This window comes from Hemitrygon akajei, chromosome 24 (assembly GCF_048418815.1).
Source record: "Hemitrygon akajei chromosome 24, sHemAka1.3, whole genome shotgun sequence".
Classification (NCBI taxonomy): Eukaryota; Metazoa; Chordata; class Chondrichthyes; order Myliobatiformes; family Dasyatidae; genus Hemitrygon; species Hemitrygon akajei.
The window spans coordinates 1,078,461-1,101,876 of NC_133147.1; the positions used below are offsets into that span (position 1 = coordinate 1,078,461).

Sequence of the window (23,416 nt, forward strand, 5' to 3'; positions counted from 1 at the left end):
TTGTTAGGGAGGTTTCAATCTAATTTGGTAGGAGGGTGGAAACTGGGTTGAAAGGGTTGAAAATAGCGCAGTTGGGATACAAGGAGATGCAGTATGGAGTGAGACTGTGAGGAAGAACAGTGTAAAAGTGAGCTGCCTTAATGACTATCATCTGATAGCACTCATATCTATGGTGATGAAAGGCTTTGAGAGTTTGATCATGGCTTGAATAAACTCTTGCCTCAGCAAGGACCTGGACTCACTGCAATTTACCCATCACCACAATATGTCTACAACAGATGCAATCTCAACGGGTCTTCACGGCTTAGATCACCTGGACAATACAAACACCTGTGTCAGAAAGCTGTTCATTTATTATAACTCGGCATTTAACACCATCATCCTCACAGTCCTGATCGATAGACTACAGAACGTGGGCTTCTCTACCTCCCTCTGCAATTGGATTCTTGATTCCCTAACCAGAAGACCACTGTCTGTGTGAATTGGTAATTCCTCCACCTTGCTGATGATCAAGACTGGCTCACTTCAGGGGTGTGTGCTTAGCCCACTGCTCTACGCCCTCCATACCCATGACTGCCTAGCTAGGCATAGCTCAAATACCATCTATAAATTTGCCGATGATACAACCATTGTTGGTAGAATCTCAGATGGAGGTGAGTGGGGATAAAGGAGTGAGATATACGAGCTAGTTGAGTGGTGTTGCAGCAACAACCTAGCACCGATGTGGGCTTCAGGAAGGGTACGATGTGGGCTTCAGGAAGGGTATCACGATTGTGGGCTTCAGGAAGGGTACAATGAGGGAACATGAACCAATCCTCATAGATCATAGGCCTTTGACAAGGTTCCGCACGGAAGGTTAGTTAGGAAGGTTCAATCGTTAGGTATTAATATTGAAGTAGTAAAATGGATTCAACAGTGGCTGGATGGGAGATGCCAGAGAGTAGTGGTGGATAACTGTCTGTCAGGTTGGAGGCCAGTGACTAGTGGTGTGCCTTAGGGATCTGTATTGGGTCCAGTGTTGTTTGTCATATACATTAATGATCTGGATGATGGGGTGGTAAATTGGATTAGTAAGTATGCAGATGATACTAAGGTAGGAGGCTTTGTGGATAATGAAGTAGGTTTTCAAAGCTTGCAGAGAGATTTAGGCCAGTTAGAAGAGTGGGCTGAATGATGGCAGATGGAGTTTAATGCTGATAAGTGTGAGGTGCTACATTTTGGTAGGAATAATCCAAATAGGACATACATGATAAATGGTAGGACATTGAAGACTGCAGTAGAACAGAGTGATCTAGGAATAATGGTGCATAGTTCCCTGAAGGTGGAATCTCATGTGGATAAGGTGGTGAACGAAGCTTCTGGTATGCTGGCCTTTATAAATCGGAGCATTGAGTATAGGAGTTGGGATGTAATGTTAAAATTGTACAAGGCATTGGTAAGGCCGAATTTGGAGTATTGTGTACAGTTCTGGTCACCAAATTATAGGAAAGATATCAACAAAATAGAGAGAGAACAGAGAAGATTTACTAGAATGTTACCTGGGTTTCAGCACCTAAGTTACAGGAAAAAGTTGAACAAATCAGGTCTTTATTCTTTGGAGCGTAGAAGGTTGAGGGGGGGGGGACTTGATAGGGATATTTAAAATAATGAGGGGGATAGATCGAGTTGACGTGGATAGGCTTTTTCCATTGAGAGTAGGGGAGATTCAAACAAGATGACATGATTTGAGAGTTAGGGGGCAAAAATTTAAGGGTAACACGAGGGGGGAATTTCTTTACTCAGAGAATGGTAGCTGTGTGGAATGAGCTTCCAGTAGAAGTGGTAGAGGCATGTTCAGTATTGTCATTTAAAGTAAAATTAGATAGGTATGTGGATAGGAAAGGAATGGAGGGTTATGGACTGAGTGCGGGCAAGTGGGACTAGGTGAATGTAAGCGTTGGCATGGACTAGAAGGGCCGAGATGGCCTGTTTCCATGCTGTAATTGTTATATGGTTATGGTTATATATCAGAAGTGGAGAGAGTGAGCAATTTCAAGTTCCTGGGTGTAAAGACCTCTGAGAAATTAAACTGGTTGCCCCCATACCAATGCAGCTATTATTGGAGTATAAAAGTTGCATTGTTTGCTGTGTAACCAAAACTATGTGGTCAGCTTTGAACTTGCTATTTGCTATGCATGTATCCAATTTAGTAGGAGAATGAAATCTTAAGAATGTAGAAGACAATGGTGTGTTAATGAGAGGTAGCTAAGAGATGTAGATTAGAACAGGACTAAGTCAATGGGTAGAAACAATAGTGGCGGATGTACTTGTGATACGCAACTGCAGACCGATTGGATATGCTAATGCAACTAAACCAGGAGATTGCTATAAAAATGCTATGTACAAGGATCGGTGGGCAATCAGCAACTAGCTCAATGAATGTCTCGGCTTTGATTTGCAAATTCAAGTTTAACACTTCTTGAAGAACCTTCTGCGTCTCCTGGTCATTTGTGGGGCACGAGAAACCACGACACTATAAAGAGGGCAAGACAGCGGCTATATTTCATTAGGAGTTTGAAGAGATTTGGTATGTCACCTAAAACACCCAAAAACCTCTATAGATGTACCATGGAGAGCATTCTAACAGGCTGCATCACTATCTGGTATGGGGTTGGGGTGGGGGAGTACTGCACAGAACTCAAAGAAGCTACAGAAAGCTGTAAGATTAGTCAGCTCCATCCTGGGTACCAGCCTCTGTAGTGTCCAAGACGTCTCCAACAAGTGGTGTCTCAGAAAGGTGGTGTCCATTATTAAGGACCCCCATCACCCAAGACATGCCTCTTCTCATTGTTACCATCAGGAAGGAGATACAGAAGCCTGAAGGCACACACTCAGCAATTCAGGATCAGCTTCTTCCCCTCTGCCATACAATTTGTAAATGGACATTGAACCCATGAATACGACCTCACCTTTTAATACATACTATTTCTATTTTGCAGTATTTTAAATCTAACTATTTAACATACATATATATACTTAGTGAAATTGATTTGCTTATCTTTTTCTACATTATTACGTATTGCTTTACTGCCGCTAAGTTAACAAATTTCACGACAAACTCTAATGATAATAAACCTGATTCTGCAAATTGCAGGCAATGGGAAAAGCTGAAGTGCGACATGGGGGCAAAATTGGATATGCTGATGAATAAGGGTGGAAGGTGTTAAATTTGAATGCACTCAGTTTACAGAATAAGTTAGATTATCTTGTACACAATTAGAGATTGATTGGCAGTTGTGACAGTGTGGGAACTACTGAGTCGTAGATGAAAGAAGATCATATTTGGGAGCTTAGCATCCAAGGATACACCTTGTATTGAAGGAAAAGACAAGTAGGCAGAGGGGGTAGGTTGGCTCTGTTGGTTAAAAAAAAATCAAATAGAACATAGAACATACAGCACAGGAACAGGCCATTCAGCCCGCTATGTTGTGCTGAAACAGCTAGAAAGCAAATCAAAAACACCCAAACATTAATCCCTTCTACCTCTATATCCCCCTCATCCTCATTCCATCCTATCCAAATTTCTCTTAAAAACCTCTAATGTAGTTGCCTCTGCCACCATATCAGGCGGCGCATTCCAGCCATCCACCACTCTCTGAGTAAAAAACTTAGCCCTCTCACCTTCAATGCAAGTCCTCTGGTATTAGACATTTTATCACAAGGAAACAGATGCTCCCCGTGCACTCAATCTATAAACTTCTGTCAGATCTCCCCTCAGCCTCCTGAGAAAACTGCCCGAGTTTATCCAGACTCTGGTGATAGCACTTGCCCTTGAAACTAGACAGTATCCTGGTAAGCCTCTTCTGCACCCTTTTCAAAGCCTCAACACCCTTCCTGCAGTGGGACGACCAGAACTGTATGCAGTATTCCAGATGTGGCCTAAGCAAAGTTTTATAAAGTTGCAACATAACCTCTTGACTTTTGAACTCAATACCTTGACTAATAAAAGCAAGCATTCCATTAGCCTTCTTCATCACCTGTGTAGCCACTTTCAAGGAGTTGTGAACTTGGATCCCAAGATCTCTCTGTTCAGCAACGCTGTTAAGGATCTTGCCCTTAACAGTGTACTGGCTCCTTGCATTTGTGCTACTAAAGTGCAATACCTCACATTTATCTGTGTTAAACTCCAGCTGCTATTTCTCTGCTCAAATCTGCAACTGAACAATATTGAACTCTATTCTTTGCCAGTCTTCTATACTATCCACAACTCCACCAATCTTGGTGTCATCTGCAGACTTACTGTCCCACCAATCTACATTTTCATCCAGGTCATTTATATACATCACAGACTGCACAGATCCCTGTGGAGCACTACTAATTACAGACCTCTCGCTCGAATAAGCCCCTTCAATCCCTACCATCTGACTTCCATGCGCAAGCTGGCTCTGAATCCAAACAACCAATTCACCGTGGACATCAGCTTTATCATCTGGATTAACCTCCCACGAGGGACTTCGTTAAACGCCTTTCTAAAATCCATGTAGACAAGACTGCCCTAACTTTATCAATTTCTCTCATCATCTGGTCAAAAAACTCATTGAAATTGTGTCACAGCAATTTTAAAATAAAGCTTGATACCAGAGCTCAAGTGGCCATTTTTAAAATTTTAGCATGATATCATGGAGATTCTACATGTGTGGACTTCAGTAGAAGGAAAAAGTTTATATCTAGTAGCAGTTAAGTGAGCAAAACTAGTACTCCCCTTAGACAGTTCTTAGAATCTTCTTCATGATTTGTGGCACCTTTATCTACATTTATCTTTTTTATGCAGATGTTTTTTCCGCTCTAAGGAGGAGTATTTAGTGCCTAGCCTCATAATCTTAGTCATACAGATTTGCATCTCAATGAAAAAAACACAGGATGTCCACAGTCATTTTAGCAACACACAGATCTTTTAACCCTATATTCAAAGATTTCTTCCACAAGTTGGTAAGGCATGACCTGCCATACAGACTTTAATTTGAGGTCATTGGGGATTGTTAAACTCTTTGTTCTGATTACTTTTATTTCAATATTGGATAATATAATTAGCACAGTATTGTCAATGTCTGAAATTCCTATGTGCTCCAGGGTGTATTTCAGGGAGGTATGTCAAACCCTCTTCGTTGGGTCATTGTGGCTGCTTGTTCCGACTGAGTTCTTCTATGGATTGCCAGTGATTTTTGTTCATCGAGGTTCAGTATAGTTTGCCTACGCTCTTGTTATGTTTTTCTAGTTAATTTATGTTAAACAATACATCTTTAGTATTGTTTGAATTGCCAAAGTCTCTGAGACTTAAGTACTTAAGTTTGCTAGTGATTCTCACACATTGATGCACCATCAATAACTCTCCGAGACGTGAGGTGAGATATTGGCTTTTATTGGCTGGAAGAAAGAACAAGTAGCAATAAACCACCATACTACATCCTGGAGACTGAAGGCAGGGCCCAGGCTCCAATCGCCTAGATACCGGGGTCTGTGGGAGGAGCCACAGGAGCAGTCAGCGGGGGGTGGGGGGGGGCCTGTCCAGACAGGTATATGTTGTTCACCACACACACAGGATCAGAAGATGTAGAATCCTTGTGGCTAAAGTTAAGAAACTGCAAGGGTAAAAAGATCCTGATGGCCTACAAACAGTAGCCAGGATACAAACCACAACGGGAGATAGAAAAGGCATTTAAAAGGACAATGTTGTGATAGCCATGGGAGATTTTAATATGCAGGTAGATTGGGAACATCAGGTTGGTGCTGCATCCTAAGAGAGGGAATTTGCAGAATGTCTACAAGATGGCTTATTAGAGCAGCTTATGGCAAAGTCTGCTAGGGAAAAGGCAACTCTGGATTGGGTATTTTGTAATGAACCAGATCTGATTAGGGAGATTAAGGTAAAGAAACCCTTAGGAAATAGTGATCATAATTTGATAAAATTTACCCCGCTGTTTGTGAAAGGTAAGCAAAAGATTGGATGTATCAGTATCACAGTGGAGTGAAGGGAATTAGAGGCATGAGGAGCTGGCCAAAGTTGATTGGAAGGGGACACTATCAGGGATGATGGCAGAACATTAATGGCTGGAGTATCTGGGAGCAATTTTGAAGCTGCAGGATAAATATATATCTCTAAGATGAAGTATTCTAATGGAAGAATAAGGCATCCATGGCCAAAAAGGGAATTCAAAGACAGGATAAAAGCAAAAGAAATTGAAAATGATTTTGTGTATGGGAATCTCAGACACAACAGCATGTCAGTCCTGCTGCGTCAGTTCAACAACACTTGAATGCCACCGGTCCTTGACAGTAAACAAGATGTTTGAGAAGATGTCAGTCATAGCAAGGATAATGGGAATACATGTGCATGTCTATGATCTGACCTGATGAATGGCCATAGAGTCAACAGCAGTGAGATGTCATTCATTGGTTCTCATTTTGGAAGGGACTCTCTAGGCCACTGCACCTGCAGGTACACCAGCAAGTTCACACCAAGGAGAGGCCATTTACATGCTCAGAGTGTGGGAAGGAATTCGTCCAAGTATTATATCTGCAGAAAGACCAGAGAGTTCACACTGGGGAGAGGCCATTCATCTATTCCAAGTGTGGGAAGGGTTTCATTCAGTCACCTGAACTATTGAAACACCAGCTAGTTCATGCAGGGGATATGCCATAACCTGTTCTGAGTGTGGGAAGGATTTCATTCAGATAGCCCACCTTCTGAGTTAACAATACTGTAAGTAGAGGTCACACTTCTGTCCTGATAGAGACTTACTCAATCCTCCCAGCTGATGAAACACCAGAACTTCACATCAGTTCAAATATGCAGTAGCTTGAAACTTTAACCACCATGATGGCTGGATCTAGCTGCAAGTTTACAACCAAAGGTTAATGATTGATTCTGTAATTCTTGTGACTGCTTATCACACCCAGGACCGAACCCTGGTCAATGAGCATTGGTGGGGTTTGTTCTGCTGATGTTAGCCTTAACTTAAACTAGAGTTTCATATCATGGATCTGTGACAAATAAATCATTTCTGTTTCAAATCCTGCATCCTGGGTGCTTACAGTCTCTGCCATATGGCCAAAATAGAGCAGAGAGGCCACCCAATCCAGCGGATGTCTGCTTGTGGTTCTGTTCCACGTCAGTGTTTTTAAATCCATCCCTGCTGTTCATCTCTCACTCTCCCTGTGATGACAGGTTGCAACTGGTCACCAAACTGTGGGAAAAGATATCTTCTTGAATTTCCTCTATGACTTTCTGCAGACTGAATAAGACCATGAGCTCACTGTGATTTTCTCCCAAATATTCCTCAGGGCTCAGGGCCAAGGAAGAAAGTCGTGGATGGTTAAACTCCTAATCCCTGCTCTTTTCAACATTTTGGGTAATTTTCACTGATTTCGAATGGTTGTGCCTCACACGGTTCAAATACACAGCTCTCTTAAGTTATGAGAGCAGAATGGTGGGTGAATCTTCGCTGGATCAGGGCCAGAAACTAAACAGGAGTCAGTATGAGTCAGGGCTTTAGGGCTTCAGAAGGAGGTGGGGGCTAAAGTTTATGGGGAGGAGGAGGGAGGGGGAAGCAAAATTTGAAAACTGATTGAAAAAATGGTGTTTATTTTACAACATGATGGAGACACAGTGGGATAGGCAGCAACTATGGAGAGGAATAAACAATTGACATTTCAGGCAGAGAACCTTCACAATGCCTAGAATGCTTATTCTTCTCTTTTGATGCTGCCTGACCTGCTGGGTTCCTACAACACTTAGTGTGTGTTGCTCTATATTTCCAGCATCTGCGTAAAAATACAAGTGTAAGTGGGTTGGACTTTGACATTTGATACTCGGTATGCCTGCTGATATTGAATGCATTGCTTGTGGGAACTTGCTGCATTAAAGTGGCTCCTGAGTTTTGTACTCCAAAAAAAAATTACTACTTTTGAACTACGTGGCTTAGTGTTGCAGGCACTTTTAATGGCATCGTGCTTACCCAGAAACCTCCAGGACTGAGCATTCGCCATCAATGACCCAGCGATCAAATGCGCAAGCGTCAGGGCCACAGCTTGGGCCCAAATTTGCGCATGCGCTTAATGAACAAAAGGCTCTCGAGGGTCGGCAGCAGGTAGGAAACGGACGGGGGCTTTATCAGCAATTGCATCCGCATCCGGACTGAGGGATAATTGTTGCGAGCTCCGGGTACACCGTGGCCCCGCACCCCGGGCAGTCCCGTTTCTTTCCCTGAAACAGCTCCACGATCCGGACCCAGGCCCCGGGGAGCTTTCTACGATGAGCGAAGCTGCTTGCGCCATTTCTAAAGCACATGCGCATTGCTGGGACCGTGTCGAATAGACGGGTCTCTCGTTCGTGTGAGGTTTTTAACCGTGAGAGCATGTTTTGTATCTTTCTTTTTGGGTACATGATGATATAAAACATCTTTGTCCTGAGACCATTCACCTGCTCCGTGTGTGGAAAGGCATTCACTCAAGTGACCTGTAGCTTTCACATCACAAAAGTGCCACACTTCAAAGATAAATCTTGCTGTTCTCCCCTTTCACTATCGTTGACCCAAGGCACAGACTGAACACGGGCAGAAATGGTCCAGGCAGGAAAAGAGTCGGAGGATTGGGCCAGATGTCTGATTTGTGCCCAGTTAGAAGATGAGTTGTTTCTCCAAATTGGGTTAAACCTCACTGTAACAGTGTGATGTCAGATTTTACCACAGAGGCTAAAATAATCTCATCTGAAATGTTGCCCTTCACCCATTGTTGTCTTTTGTAAATCTTTTTACAGATTGGAAACGGCAAAGAATTTGTGTACGGGAATTTCAAACGTAACAGCACGTCAGATTTGCAGTCTCTGTGCAGATGTTTCCCTTGTAACACTAGTTCATCTGTTGATGATCGTTGGAGATGAAGAAGTATCTCATCCCAGCTGGAAAAGTTTTTTGTCTCTGAAATGAGGTTTTCTGTTATAACTCGGTGAAATCGATTGGAACTGGGGTACTGAGATCACACCAGCGTTTGTTGAACAGAGATCAGTCCTCCAACTCCATTGATTGTGCAAGGGGTTCACTATGTCTGACATCTGACTTGATAGCAGGGAGATATCATTCTCCTTCTCTCAGTGTAGGAAGGGGGTCACTCACTCAGCCAACCTACAGTCACATCAGTGAGTTCACTGTGGGGAGAGGCCCTTTCCCTGGTGTGTGTGTGGGAGGGGATCTACTCACTCATCCAGCCTGAAGGAACATCAGCAATTTCACACCATAGAGAGCGAGTTCACCTGTTCTATCTGTGGGAAGTGATTCATGCTGTCGTCCAAGCTGAAGATACATCTGAAAATTCACATCAGTGAGAAACTACTTATCCGTTCTTTGTCTGGAAGGAGATAATCACTCAGCTCACCTAGAGAAACACCAGTGACTACACCACAGAGAGACTATTGCGTGTGTGGGAAGAGATTCATTGGTCATCTCACCTACAGACACACCAAGGGAGAGAGCATTCATCTGTTCTGTGTTTGGAAAGAGATTCATTTGGTGATCTGATCTGCTGACACATGAGCGAGTTCACATCGGGGTACATCTGCTCTGAACCTGGGACGGGAGTTACTTGTTCATCCCATCTGCAGACAAACCAGTTAGTTCGCACTGTGGAGAGGCCGTTCACCTGCTCAGACTGTGGGAAGAGATTCACTCAGTCATCCCACCTACTGACACACCAGTTAGTTCACACTGGGGAGAAACCATTCACCTGTTTAGACTGTGGGAAAGGATTCACTCGGTCATCTCAACTGAAGGTACATCAGCGAGTTCACACAGGAGAGAGACCATTCACCTGCTTAGACTGTGGGAAGGGATTCTCTCGGTCATCTGACCTACTAGCACATCAGTCAGTTCACACTGGGGAGAGGCCGTTCACCTGCTCAGTCTGTGGGAAGGGATTTCCTCGGTCATTTCAACTGAAGGTACATCAGCGGGTTCACACTGGGGAGAGGCCGTTCAAATGCTCTGAATGTGGGAAGGGATTCACCCAGTTAGCCCACCTACAGACACACCAGCGAGTTCACACCGGAGAGAGACCATTCACCTGTTCCGTGTGTGGAAAGGCATTCACTCAGTTATCAAGCCTCCAGACACACCAGTCAGTTCACACTGGGGAGAGGCCGTTCACTTGCTCAGACTGTGGGAAGGGATTCACTCAGTTATCCCACCTACAGACGCATCAGTCAGTTCACACTGGGAAGAAGCCGTTCACCTGCTCAGACTGTGGGAAGGGATTTCCTCGGTCATTTCAACTGAAGCTACATCAGCGAGTTCACACTGGGGAGAGGCCATTCACTTGCTCAGACTGTGGGAAGGGATTCACTCAGTCATCCCACTTGCTGGCACACCAGTCGGTTCACACTGGGGAATGGCCGTTCACCTGTTCCGTATGTGGGAAGGGATTCACTCAGTCATCCCACTTAATAGCACACCAGTCAGTTCACACAGGGGAGAAACCATTTGCCTGCTCAGACTGTGGGAAGGGATTCACTCGATCATTTCAACTGAAGGTACATCAGCGAATTCACACTGGGGAAAGACCATTTTCCTGCTCAGACTGTGGGAAGAGATTCTCTCGGTCATCCCACCTACTGGCTCACCAGTCAGTTCACACTGGGGAGAAGTCATTCATCTGCTCTGACTGTGGGAAGGGATTCACTCGGTCTTCTCAACTGAAGGAACATCAGCGAGTTCATACTGGGGAGAGGCCGTTCACCTGCTCAGACTGTGGGAAGGGATTTCCTCGGTCATTTCAACTGAAGGTACATCAGCGGTTTCACACTGGGGAGAGGCCATTCATCTGCTCTGAATGTGGGAAGGGATTCATTCAGTCATCTCACCTACAGACACACCTGCGAATTCACATGGGAGAGAGATCATTCATCTGTTCCATGTGTGGGAAGGGATTTACTCACTCATCCCACCTACAAACACACCAGTGTGTTCACACTGGGGAGAAGCCGTTCATCTACTCAGAATGTGAGAAGGGATTCACTTGCTCACCTCACCTACTGACACACCAGCAGGTTCACACTGGGGAGAGGCCATTCACCTGCTCAGACTGGGAAGGGATTTCCTCAGTCATTTCAACTGAAGGTACATCAGCGAGTTCACACTGGGGAGAAACCATTCACCTGCTCTGAGCGTGGGAAGGGATTCACTTGATCATCTCACATTGTGATACACCGTTGGGTCCACACTGGGGAAACAGTTTAAATAAGCTGCATGCTGAATATGTAAACCACCACAGTTGCTGAATCCAGAGGCAAGTTCAAAAGTGACTGTTGGTGTTGAACTCTGCAATTATTGCTGCTGCTCCTCAGACCCGGTTCACACTGGGCATGGGAGGAGTTTCTTCTGTTAATATTCAACCTTAAAGCGTCTGGAGTTTAATATTCTGGATCTGTGACTAATAAATCAGTTCTATTTTAAACTCTGTCTCAGGTACTTAGTGAATCTGCAACACACCCAGTGTACAGTAGGGAGTCAACTCAGCCTAGCTGCTTCCTGCCAGAGTTTCTGTTCCAGGATAGTCCTTTTAAATCCATCCCTGCTGTTTACCTCTTGCTCTCCCCTACCCCTGTCCAGAACCCGAAACACTGCCCTGTTCTGACCCTGCAGCCGTGTTGTTAGAATACACCACTGTCCTCTAAAGTCTGAAAGCAGAATAGGGAACCATTAGTTAGGTGAGGGTACACACTCAGCGATTAAGGAACAGCTTCTTCCCCTCTGCCATCCAATCCCTAAATGGACATCGAACCCTTGGACATTACCTCACTTTTTTAGTATATATTATTTCCATTTTTTGCATGATTTTAAATCTATTCAATATATGTATACCTGTAATTGATTTATTTATTATTATTTTCTTTATTGTTTTTCTTCTGTGTTATGTATTGCATTGAACTGCTGCTGATAAGTTAACAAATTTCACGATGCATGCCGGTGATAATACACTTGATTCTGATTCTCATGGAGCAGGGTCAGAAACCGGACACAGGTGAGCACAGGGCAGAGTTTGGGGCTTTGGACAGTGGTAGGGGTAACAGCATATGATTAGGAGCAGGGAAACTGCAGGGGACATGGCAACATTTGGAAGCAGATTGACCGAAAAAAACAGTAGGTTGACTTTGTTGACATTGAGAATATTGCTTGTGGGAGCTTGCTGTGTGTGTTAAACTGGGTACTGAGTTCTCATAAAAATATTGACTGAATTGGTGGCCTTTGGTAGAGGGGCGGTAGTGTTTGTAAATGCTTTCAATGGCACTGTTCTTACCCAGAAATCTGTGAGCTTCAGAACTTACTGTCACTGCGAATCAAGCATGCAGGTGCCGAGAGTCCAACATTATGTCGAAAGGATCACTTGTGTTTCTTGGAAAAAAGGCTTCAGGAGTGGGTGTGCTGGACCTCCCAGGCACAGCTGAGATCTTGCCAAAGGGTTTGGGACTTGCATGAAAAATATGGTAACTAGTTTATTTTGCATGCATAACTTATAATGTATCTTTCAGATAAGTAGATGTGTGATTTCTTACCAATCAGTGGAGTATTGAGATCAGGTCCGATGTCCAGAACCAGCTGATATTCATACCTCAGTAGATAATGGGAAAGGTTGCGACTGAGCCTTAAAAGAAAGAACTGGGCCCAACTTCCAGTGAATTAAAATATTTGAACGAGGAAAAATCATGTCCTTGTGTCACTTTTGGTTCTTTAGTAGATCACTTTTATTGAACGATACTTGGTTTTGGATCCTTCAGTCAAGTGAGATCATTGTTTCTTCTATTCTACCTGCATGTGAGATGATAAACATCTCTGTCTTGGGTCATAATTGACCTGTAGCAGTCATACCATGGAAGTTCCACACATTAACAATCTCAAATCACCTACCCTTGACCTTCATTGGCACTGCCTTTGCCGAGTTCCGCACTGTCAATCACCTCAGGGTCACAGTGATCAGAAAGTCTCCAGAAGCACCATATAAGTACCCTGTGCTCCTGGTAGAGCTGTGGGACATGGCCAGAACTGATAAGCTATAGCAATGGGCAGAGACACATTTGAGGCAATTCACAGATAGCTGATAAGCAGGAATGTCCCATTATGATAAAGATTGGTAGTCACAGAATTTAATGCTGTCCATATGCTTGAACAGCGACCAAATTTGTTCTTGTAATTTGTGTGGAGTCTCACAGTAACAGATGTCAGAGATCACCCTTTGAGATTGAAATGATCACATCTGAAATGCTGTCCTTCACAAATTCATGCCTATTGTAAACTTTTTACAGGGTAGAAAAAGCAAAGATTTGTGTACAGTAGTCTCAAACACAACTCATCAGTTCTGCTCTGAATGTGTTTTTACCAGCACTTGACAGCCATCGATCTTTGAAGGTGGCATTGGAGATGCTAGGTAGCATGATAGATACCACACCAGTAGTAGCAAGGAGAACCCAATCCAATGTATGGATAAAATTTGGATGAACCATCCTGGAGATAAACCTTGTTAACTGTCTTCAAGTTATTGAAGCAGTGAGCAGGTATTTCTTCTGGAACTCCAGTTGTCGATACTTGGAACAGAAGGCACATCACATCCCAGCTTGAAACATGCATGTGCTTTCTGTCTGAAATGAAATTTTCTGTTTTGACTTATTGAAACCCATTGGTCCAGGGCCCTGTGAAAACTACAATACATCTTCACTGGAGATCAGATGCTCAACTGCTTGAAGTATGGGTGGGATTCACTATGTCCTCGGATCTGATGAGACATCAGGGAGTTCATAGCAAGGAAATATCATTCACTTGTTCTGAGTGTGTGAAAGGATTTAGTCGTTCATTCAGCCTGCAGGTAGGTCAGCAAATTCACAGTGAGGAAAGGTCACTTGGCAGATGACGTTTAATGTGAATAAGTGTGAGGTTATCCACTTTGGGAGTAAGAACAGGAAGGCAGATTATTATCTGAATGGTGTAGAGTTAGGTAAGGGAGAAATACAAAGAGATCTAGGAGTCCTTGTTCATCAGCCACTGAAGGTGAATGAGCAAGTGCAGCAGGCAGTGAAGAAGGCTAATGGAATGTTGGCCTTCATTACAAAGGGAATTGAGTACAAGAGCAAGGAAATCCTTTTGCATTTGTACAGAGCCCTGGTGAGACCACACCTGGAGTATTGTGTACAGTTTTGGTCTCCAAGGTTAAGGAAGGACATCCTGGCTGTAGAGTAAGTGCAGCGTAGATTCACAAGGTTAATTCCTGGGATGTCCAGACTGTCTTATGCAGAGAGGTTAGAGAGGCTGGGCTTGTATACGCTGGAATTAAGGAGATTGAGAGGGGATCTGATTGCAACATATAAGATTATTAAGGGATTGGACAAGATAGAGGCAGGAAATATGTTCCAGATGCTGGGAGAGTCCAGAACCAGAGGGCATGGTTTGAGAATAAGGGGTAGGTCATTTAGGACAGAGTTAAGGAAAAACTTCTCCCAGAGAGTTGTGAGGGTCTGGAATGCACTGCCTCGGAAGGCAGTGGAGGCCAATTCTCTGGATGCTTTCAAGAAGGAGCTAGATAGGTATCTTATGGATAGGGGAATCAAGGGATATGGGGACAAGGCAGGAACTGGGTATTGATAGTAGATGATCAGCCATGATCTCAGAATGGCGGTGCAGGCTCGAAGGGCCGAATGGTCTACTTCTGCACCTATTGTCTATTCATCTGTTGTGTGTGTGGGAAGGGATATATGCAGTCTTCCAACCACAGTGATGAGTTCACACTGGAGAGAGGCCATTCCTTTGCTAGGTTGTGGAATGGGATATGATTAGCTCTGTCATCCAGCCTGAAGATACATTACATCAGAGAGTTCTCACCACAGAGAGATAGTACACCTGTCCTGACTGGAAGTGGGATTCATTCAGTTCTCCAACATGAAGACACATCTGAATCCATACCAGGGAGAAGCCATTCACCTGCTCTCTCTGCGGGATGGGATTCATTTAAAAAGAGACACGGTGCAATCAATTAAGCACATTTACCAAAAGCACTCACACAGCATGGGTCAGGAAAGAAGCACCAATGCGGTACTGTTCCACGTAGCCGCCCACAGGCAGGCATAGCTGGGACCCATGGCACATCTTTTGTATGAAGGGAGGAACCAAAGGAGAAATTATTAAGAGTGAGGACAAGTTTTGACAGGCGGAGGAGGGAGGAGAATGTCATCTATGTGGAATAGTCTATATTCCAAACCTTAGCTGGTATCACTCCCCAACTTTTCCTACGCTACATCAATGACTGTATTGGTGCTGCTTCCTGCACCCATGCGGAACTCATCAATCAACTTCCCAGCTCTTCACTTTGCCTTCCCCCACCTCCTGGTTTCACCTATCAGCTTGTGGTTCTTCCTTGCCTTCCCCCTCTTACTCTGACTCCTGCCGAAGGATTTCCGCCCAAAACATTGACTGTACTCTTTTCCTAGACGCTGCCCAGCCTGCTGAGTTCATCCAGCATTTTGTGTGTGCAGCTCTGACTCCTTATCTTTTTTTTTTCAGTCCTGATGAAGGGTCTCTGCCCAAAACGTCGACTGTTTACTTCTTTCCATAGGTGCTGCCTGGCCTGCTGAGTTTCTCCAGCAGTTTGAGGCTGTTGCTTGGATTTCCAGCAGCTGCAGATTTTTTCTTGTTTGTCCTTGCTTTTCTGTGTGAGTGCTTTTGGTAAATGTGCTCAATGGTGGGGAGGGCTTTACCCATGATGGACTGGTGGTACCCATTATATTTTGTAGTTTTTACTGCTCAAGGGGATTGATGTTCTCATACCAGGCCATGATACAACCTGTCAGTACACTCTCCACTGCAGATTTATAAAAGTTTGTCAAAGTTCCAGATGACATGTGGAATTTATGGAAACTTCAAAGAAAATTGAGGCTTTCCAAGCCACCTTTGTAATGGCATTTATGTGCTGGTCCTAGCACAGACCCTCTGAAATGATGACATTGAAGAAGTTAGACTTTCTAACTCTCTCTACCTCTGATGAGAACTGACTCCCTAAGAACAGGGGCTTTCAGTCGCACTCCCATCAGGTTCAAGAACAATTATTACCCTTCCACTAGTAGGGTTACTGTGTGGATTACTTCATTCACCTCAACTCTGAACTGATTCTACAAACTTAAGGACTCACTTTCAAGGACTTTACAACTGCTGTTCTCAGTATTATTTAAATTACTATTTATTTTTTATTATTTGTTAGTTGTATTTACATACTTTGTCTTCTTGGCATATTGGTTGTGTGCAAGTTTTTCATTGATTATATTGTATTTCTCTGTTCTGATGTAAATGCCCACAAGAAAATGAATCTCAGAGTTGTATATGGTGACCTATATGTACTTTGATATAAATTTACTTTAAGTTTCTTGTGATCTCAGACAGAGCAGTTGCCCTACCAAGCAATGATGGATCCAGGTAGGAACTTCTCTGTGGTGCATCAATCAAAAGACAAGTGTGTGCAGTCCCTGACTGGGGAACACTCGATGCCCATACTGGCTATACAGTAAAGGCATCCGATTCTGAGGGGAGGGATGGCACCATGTGCAAAGTACAGAGCCAAGAGGAACTTGGTGAACCTAGCCAGTCCCATACAGCTGCTGGCATCAATGTCGGCGCTTTGCAAAGAATGGCTGCATTCTTCGTAAGATCACCACCCTCACCTCCTCATACTCGAAGGGTTCATTGTCAGCCTTAAACTCTTATTCCATACCTGGGTGGATCAGGACAGACATAGGCTTTTGGACCAGGCTTCACCCTCCTCATTTGGCTCCTCGCATTACAAATCACTCCCACCATCCAAGTCCAAATCCTTCCTTTCACAGAAACATACAGCAAGAAAACAAGCCCTTCTGTTCAGCGGCACAGGACCTTATAGTGCAGGTGTACAAGATGTTAGTGAAACCACGCCTGGAGTATTTTCTACAGTTCTGTAAGTAAGGCAGACGAACTTACGTGGACAAGCATATGGAATTATGATGTTGTAGGCATTAGTGAGATTTGGTTGCGGGGGGACGGGACTGTCAGTTCAGTGTTCCCGTTTTAGTCATAATAGAGGAGGAGGTATTAACGGTGAAGGGGTGACATTACTATTCTGGGAAATCACCACAGGAATGCCCAGACAGAACAGACTTGAGGGCTCATCTACTGAGGAAATAAGAGTGGAACTGAAGGATAAGAAAGGGTTGATGAGGTTAATGGGTTTACATTATAGAACACCCAACAGGCAGCGGGATTCAAAGGAACAAATTTATACAGAAATAGCAGACAATTGCAAGAAAAATATTTTCTTTTAAGAGACTTTTGTATAGGTACTTGGAGCTTAGAAAAATAGAGGGCTATGGGTAAGCCTAGCAATTTCTAAGGTAGGGACATGTTCGGCACAACATTGTGGGCTGAAGGGCCTGTATTGTGCAGTAGGTTTTCTAAGTTTCTATGTAAAAATATGACTCTGCCTGAAGGTAATTTCCAGACATTGACTGGGACTCACATACTGTAAGAGCACTGGATGGGACCTACTTTGTCAAATGTATTCAAGAACGTTCCCTTAATCAGAGGTCCCAATTAGAGAGTGTACGATACTGGATCTTCTCCTTAATAATGAAACAGGGCAGGTGCCAGAAGTATGTGTAGGGGAACATTTTGGATCTAGTGACTGTAATTCCATGAGTTTAAAGATAATTTGGAATGATAGGACAGGTCCTCAGGTTGAGATTCTAAATTGCAGAACAACTAATTTTGATAGCATCAGAAGAGATTTGGAAGGTGTGGATTGGGATAGGTGTTTATCTAGCAAAGGGATACTTGGAAAATAAAGTATTGAGAGTACAGAATTCTATGTTCCTGTTAGCATAGAACATAGAATAATACAGCATAATACAGGCCCTTCGGGCCCACAATGTTGTGTCAACCCTCAAACCCTGCTTCCCATATAGCCCCCCACCTTAAATTCCTCCATATAACTGTCTAGTAGTCTCTTAAACCTCACTAGTCTATCTGCCTCCACCACTGACTCAGGCAGTGCATTCCACACACCAACCACTCTCTGCATGAAAAACTTTCCTCTAATATCCCCCTTGAACTTCCCTTCCCTTACCTTAAAGCCATGTCCTCTTGTACTGAGCAGTGGTGCCCTGGGGAAGAGGCACTGGCTGTCCACTCTGTCTATTCCTCTTAATATCTTGTACACCTCTATCATGTCTCCTCTCATCCTCCTTCTCTCCAAAGAGTAAAGCCCTAGCTCCCTTAATCTCTGATCATAATCCATAAAGCATAAAAAGGAAGAGTAACAAGTTTAGGGAACTGGGTTGTCAAGGAATTTTGAGGCTCTGGTTACGAAGGAGGAGGAGAAGACAGAGGTAGTTAGGATCAAATGAGGTACTTAAGAAATGCAAGTAAACACTTAAGAAAGAGATCAGAAGGTTTAAAATGGAACATGAGACTACTGGCAGACAAGGTGAAAGATATTACCAAAGGCTTCTATAGGGCATATAATAGAGCAAAAACTTGTGGGAAGTTAGAGGATTGGGAAGTTGTAAAAAATATAAGGAGGAAGAAGATGAAATATGAAAGTAAGCTAGCCAAGCATATCAAAGATGACATCAAAATTTACTTCAGATATAGAAAGAGTAAAGAGAAACGAGAGTTGATATCAGACTTCTAGAAAATCACAGTGGGAAGGTAGTAATGTGAGGGAAAGAAAGAGCAGATAAATGGAATAAGTATTTTGTATCAGTCTTCACAGTGGAAGACACTAGCAATATGCTGGAAGTTCTAGTGTGTCGGGGCAGAATTGAGCACAGTTGCTATTTGATGGGGAGGAGGTGCTTGGGAAGCTGAAAAGGGTGAAGATACATAAACCATCTGGATCAGATGGTCTGCACCCCAATATTCTGAAAGTAGCTGCTAAAGAGATTGTGGAGGCATTAGTAATGATCTTTCAAGAGTCACTAGATTCTCAAATTGTTCACGGTGATTGGAAAATTGCAAATGTCAGTCAACCTTTCAAGAAGGGAAGATAGCAGAAGAAAATAATTTATAGGCCAGTTAGGCTGATGTCAATGGTTGGCAAGGTGTTGACATCAATTGCTATGTATGTTGTTTCAAGGTATATGGAGGCAATGGGCCTCAGAAAATAGGCCACTCTGCATTATTTCTTTAAGGGAAAATTTTACATGACAAATCTGTTGGAATTTTTGAGGAAATAACAAGCAGGATGGACAAAGGAGAATTGTGTACTTGGATTTTCAGAAGGCCTTTGACAAGATGCCAGGGATGAGGCTGCTTAATAAGAGCTCATGATATTACAGGATAGATATTAGCATAGATTCAGATTCAGTTTATTGTCATTTAGAAACCACAAATGCAATGTAGTTAAAAAATTAGACAATGTTCCTCCAGAATGATATCACAAAAGCATATGACAAAACAGACTACACCAGAAAATCCACATAACGTTTGGCAATCCCCAATCCAGAATCCGGAGAGGCTGCTGTGTATTAATATCATGCTGCCGTCTTAGCGCGTTCCCCGGAAGGAAGCTCCAAATCCACCAGACAAACAAGACCAAAAACTAAAGCTACAAGACCTGCACAAAACCACATAGTTACAACAGTGCTTACAATAGCATAATTGATAAAAAAAAACAGACCATGGGCACAGTAAAAATAGTCCAGAGATGTTAAAGGACTATGAGTTCAAAAGAAATCACCACACAGTTTCCACAAGTCCCCAGGGTCCTGACAGACCCGCCATCCCACGCTGGCGGCAGAAGGGAATACCCCCGCTATGGACTTCCATGGCGCCACCTGACTCAGCTTCGCAGATGCGGCAGACAATGAAAGCTCCGTCGAAACCAGCCTCGCAGACGCAGCACACAGTGAAAGCGACCTGACCACAGCAGACTCCGAGTCCGTCGAACCTCCGAGCCGACGACCATCCCCTCCGGCACAGCTTCTCCGAGCACCATCCTCTGCCGAGCGTATTAAGATGGCCCCGCCAATGGCCATCGGCAACGTGACCCCGAGGACTGGGGACCTGTTCTTCCCAGCAGAGTCCCGGACCTCACAGCAGTAGCAGCAATGAAGAAGGTCTTCCTGGAGATTTCCCGATGTTCCTCCATGCTCCCACGTCCGTTTTCAATCAAATATGATTGCACACGGCACCCCACTTCACAAATAACAGATAATCAGCTCCAGAGTGGCCGCTGCAAGCCGTGTCGCGCCGCCATCTTGGATCAGAATATAGAAGGCTGATTAGCAGGAGGCAGAGAGTGGGAATAAAGGGTGCCTTTTCTGGTTGGCTGTCGGTGACTAGTAGTGTTCTGCAGGGGTTGGTGTTGGGACCACTTTTTATGTTTTATGTCAATGATTTGGATGACAGAATTGATGGCTTTGTGGCCAGGTTTGCAGATGAAATAAAGATTTGTGGGGGAGGGTGCTGCAGTGAAAGCAGGGAGGCTGCAGAGGGACCTAGAAATATTAGGAGTATGGGCAAAGAAGTGGCAGATGGAATACACTGTTGGGAAGTGTATGGTCATGCACTTTGGTAGAGGGGATAAAAGTATAGACTGTTTTCTAAATGGGGATAAAATTCAAAAATCTGAGGTGCACAGGGATTTGGGAATCCTCATGCAGTGAAGGTTAATTTGCAGATTTGGTGAGGAAGGCAAATGCAATGTTAGCATTCATTTCAAGAGGACAAGAATATAAAATCAAGGCTGTTATGCTGATGTTTGATAAGGCACTGGTGATGCCTCACGGAGTATTGTGAGCAGTTTTATGCCCCTGATCGAAGGAAAGACATGCTAACATTGGAGGGTTCAAAGGAAGTTCACAAAAATGATTCCAGAATTGAAAGGGCTATTGGGCTTGAACTTAATGTAATTTGGAAGAATGAGGGGGATCTCATTGAAACCAATCGAATGTTGAAAGGCCTAGATAGAATGGATGTGAAAAGAATGTTTCCCCCAGTGAGGGAGTCTTGGACCAGAGAGCACAGGCTCGGAATACAGGGATGTTCTTTTAGAACAGTGATGATGAGGAATTTCCTTAGCTGGAGGGTAGTGCATCTGTGGAGTTCATTCCCACAGGTGGCAGTGGAGGCCAGGTTATTGGGCATATTTAAGATGGAGATTTATAGGCTCTGGATTAGACAGTACGTGAAAAGTTACAGGAAGAAGGTGGGAGAATGGGGTTTAGAGTGAAAATGAAACAGCCCTGATGAAATGGCGGAGCTGACTCAATGGGCCAAAGTCAGAAACAACTAAACAAATTGTATTTTGATACACCTTCTATACATGGACGTTTGAAATTATACGTTCCTTCAAAAATGTAAATTCAATAAGGGCAGAACATTAAACATAAAGAAAGGTCCAACTGAGCTAGTAGGATATAAATAAAGCAGCAGGATACAACTGATGGATGAATATGAAACACATGTACATATCTGCGATATCAACAAGCAAAGAGAATAGATCATAGTGTGATAAAGGGAAAACTTTTGACAGAATATACTTACGGGGTTAAGAAAATCTACCAAATAGAGCTCAATAATAAGGTAACAAAGGCAATAAACACTTTTGGTATACCCATATTAATGTATTCTGTAGTTCCATTTAGACCACAGTAATACTGATACATTTGATTTTAACTTCTGCCCAAACTGCAGGGTGGATTCTATCATATTATATGATCACTGCCTAAAAGTTTCAAATTTGGTTCATTACACAACCCCCAATCCAGAATTGCCTTTTTCCTAGGGTGCTCAACCACAAGCTGTTCTAAAAAGCTATCTTGTCAGCATTCTACAAATTCCTTCTCTTGGGATCCAGCACCAACCTGATTGTTCCAATCTATCTGCATATTAAAATACCCCACAATCATGACTTTTCCCTTTTTAAATGCATTCTTATCTTCCATTGTAATTTATATCCTATGTCCTGGCTACTGTTTGGAGGCCTGAATATAATTCCCATCAGGGTCTTTTTACCCTTGTAGTTTCTTAACTCTGCACACAAGTATTCCACACTCTGGTCAAGTATGTCATCTCTTTCTAAGGATTTGATTTCATTTCTGAGGCTGTGCCCTCTGGTCTTAGACTCTCCCACCATAGGAAACATCCTCGCCACATCCATCCTATCAAGGCCTTCCACCATTCAATAGGTTTCAATTACCTCACCCCTCGTTCTTCTGAATTCTAGTGAATACAGTGATGGCCTAGAACCATCAAAAACTCTTCATATGACAAGCTGTTTAATCCTGGAATCATTTTCATGAATCTCCTATGAACCCTTTCCAGTTTCAGTACATCCTAAGACACTTTTAAAACTGCTCACAATATTCCACGTGAGCCCTCACCAGTGCTTTATAAAGTCTCAACATTACATCCTTGCATATATTTTCCAGTCCTTTTGAAATAAATGCTAACATCGCATTTGGCTGCTTCACCACAGACTCAACCTGTAAAACCCTACACAAGGACTCCCAAGCCCCATTGTTCCTCAGTTTTTAGTATTTTCTCTCCATTTATTAAAAAGTCAACCCTTTCAGTTTTTTCTACCAAAGTGCATGACCATACACTTCCCAACACTATATTCCACTTGCCATTTCTTTCCCCATTCTCCTAAGCTGTTTGTCCATCTGTAGCCTCTCAGCTTCCTCAAAACTACCTGCCCCTCCACCTGTCTTCTTATTGTCTGCAAGCTTTGCAACTAAGCCATCAATTTCATTGTCCACATCATTGAAATATAATGTAAAAAGAATTGATCCCAAAACTGACCCTTGTGGAACACCAGCAGCCAACCAGAAAATACTCCCTTTATTCTCACTCTTTCCCCCTGCCAATCGGACACTACTTTTTCCATGCTAGAACCCTTCCTGTAATACCATGGGTTTGTAGCTTGTTAAGCAGCCTCATCTTTTGGGACTTTGTCAAAGGCCTTCTGAAAATCCAAGTACACAACATCAACTGATTTCTCCTTTGTCTATCCTGCTTGTTATTTCTTCAAAGAATTCCGACAGATTTGTCAGGCAAGATTTTCCCTTGAGTAAACCTTACTGACTAGATAGATAGATAGATAGATAGATAGATACTTTATTCATCCCCATGGGGAAATTCAGCATTTTTTCCAATGTCCCGTACACTTGTTGTAGCAAAAACTCATTACATACAATACAATACTTAACTCAGTAATAATATAATATGATATGCATCTAAATCACTAGCTCAAAAAGCATTAATAATAGCTTTAAAAAGTTCTTAAGTCCTGGCAGTTGAATTGTAAAGCCTAATGGCATTGGGGAGTATTGACCTCTTCATCCTGTCTGAGGAGCATTGCATCGACAGTTACCTGTCAG

General features: G+C 43.3%; 1 protein-coding gene across 1 annotated transcript in view; it reads left to right on the forward strand.

Annotated features, from left to right (window-relative positions):
* Positions 1–8,067: 8,067 nt before the first annotated feature.
* Positions 8,068–23,416, forward strand: part of LOC140715536 (uncharacterized) — a 62,572-nt gene continuing 47,223 nt past the window's right edge. Inside the window, exons 1-3 of the mRNA XM_073027889.1 lie at positions 8,068–8,126; positions 8,795–11,188; positions 13,708–13,884. Of these exons, the coding sequence (XP_072883990.1) occupies positions 9,563–11,188; positions 13,708–13,884 (1,803 nt within the window). The 5' untranslated portion in view covers positions 8,068–8,126; positions 8,795–9,562. The remainder of the gene's footprint in view (positions 8,127–8,794; positions 11,189–13,707; positions 13,885–23,416) is intronic.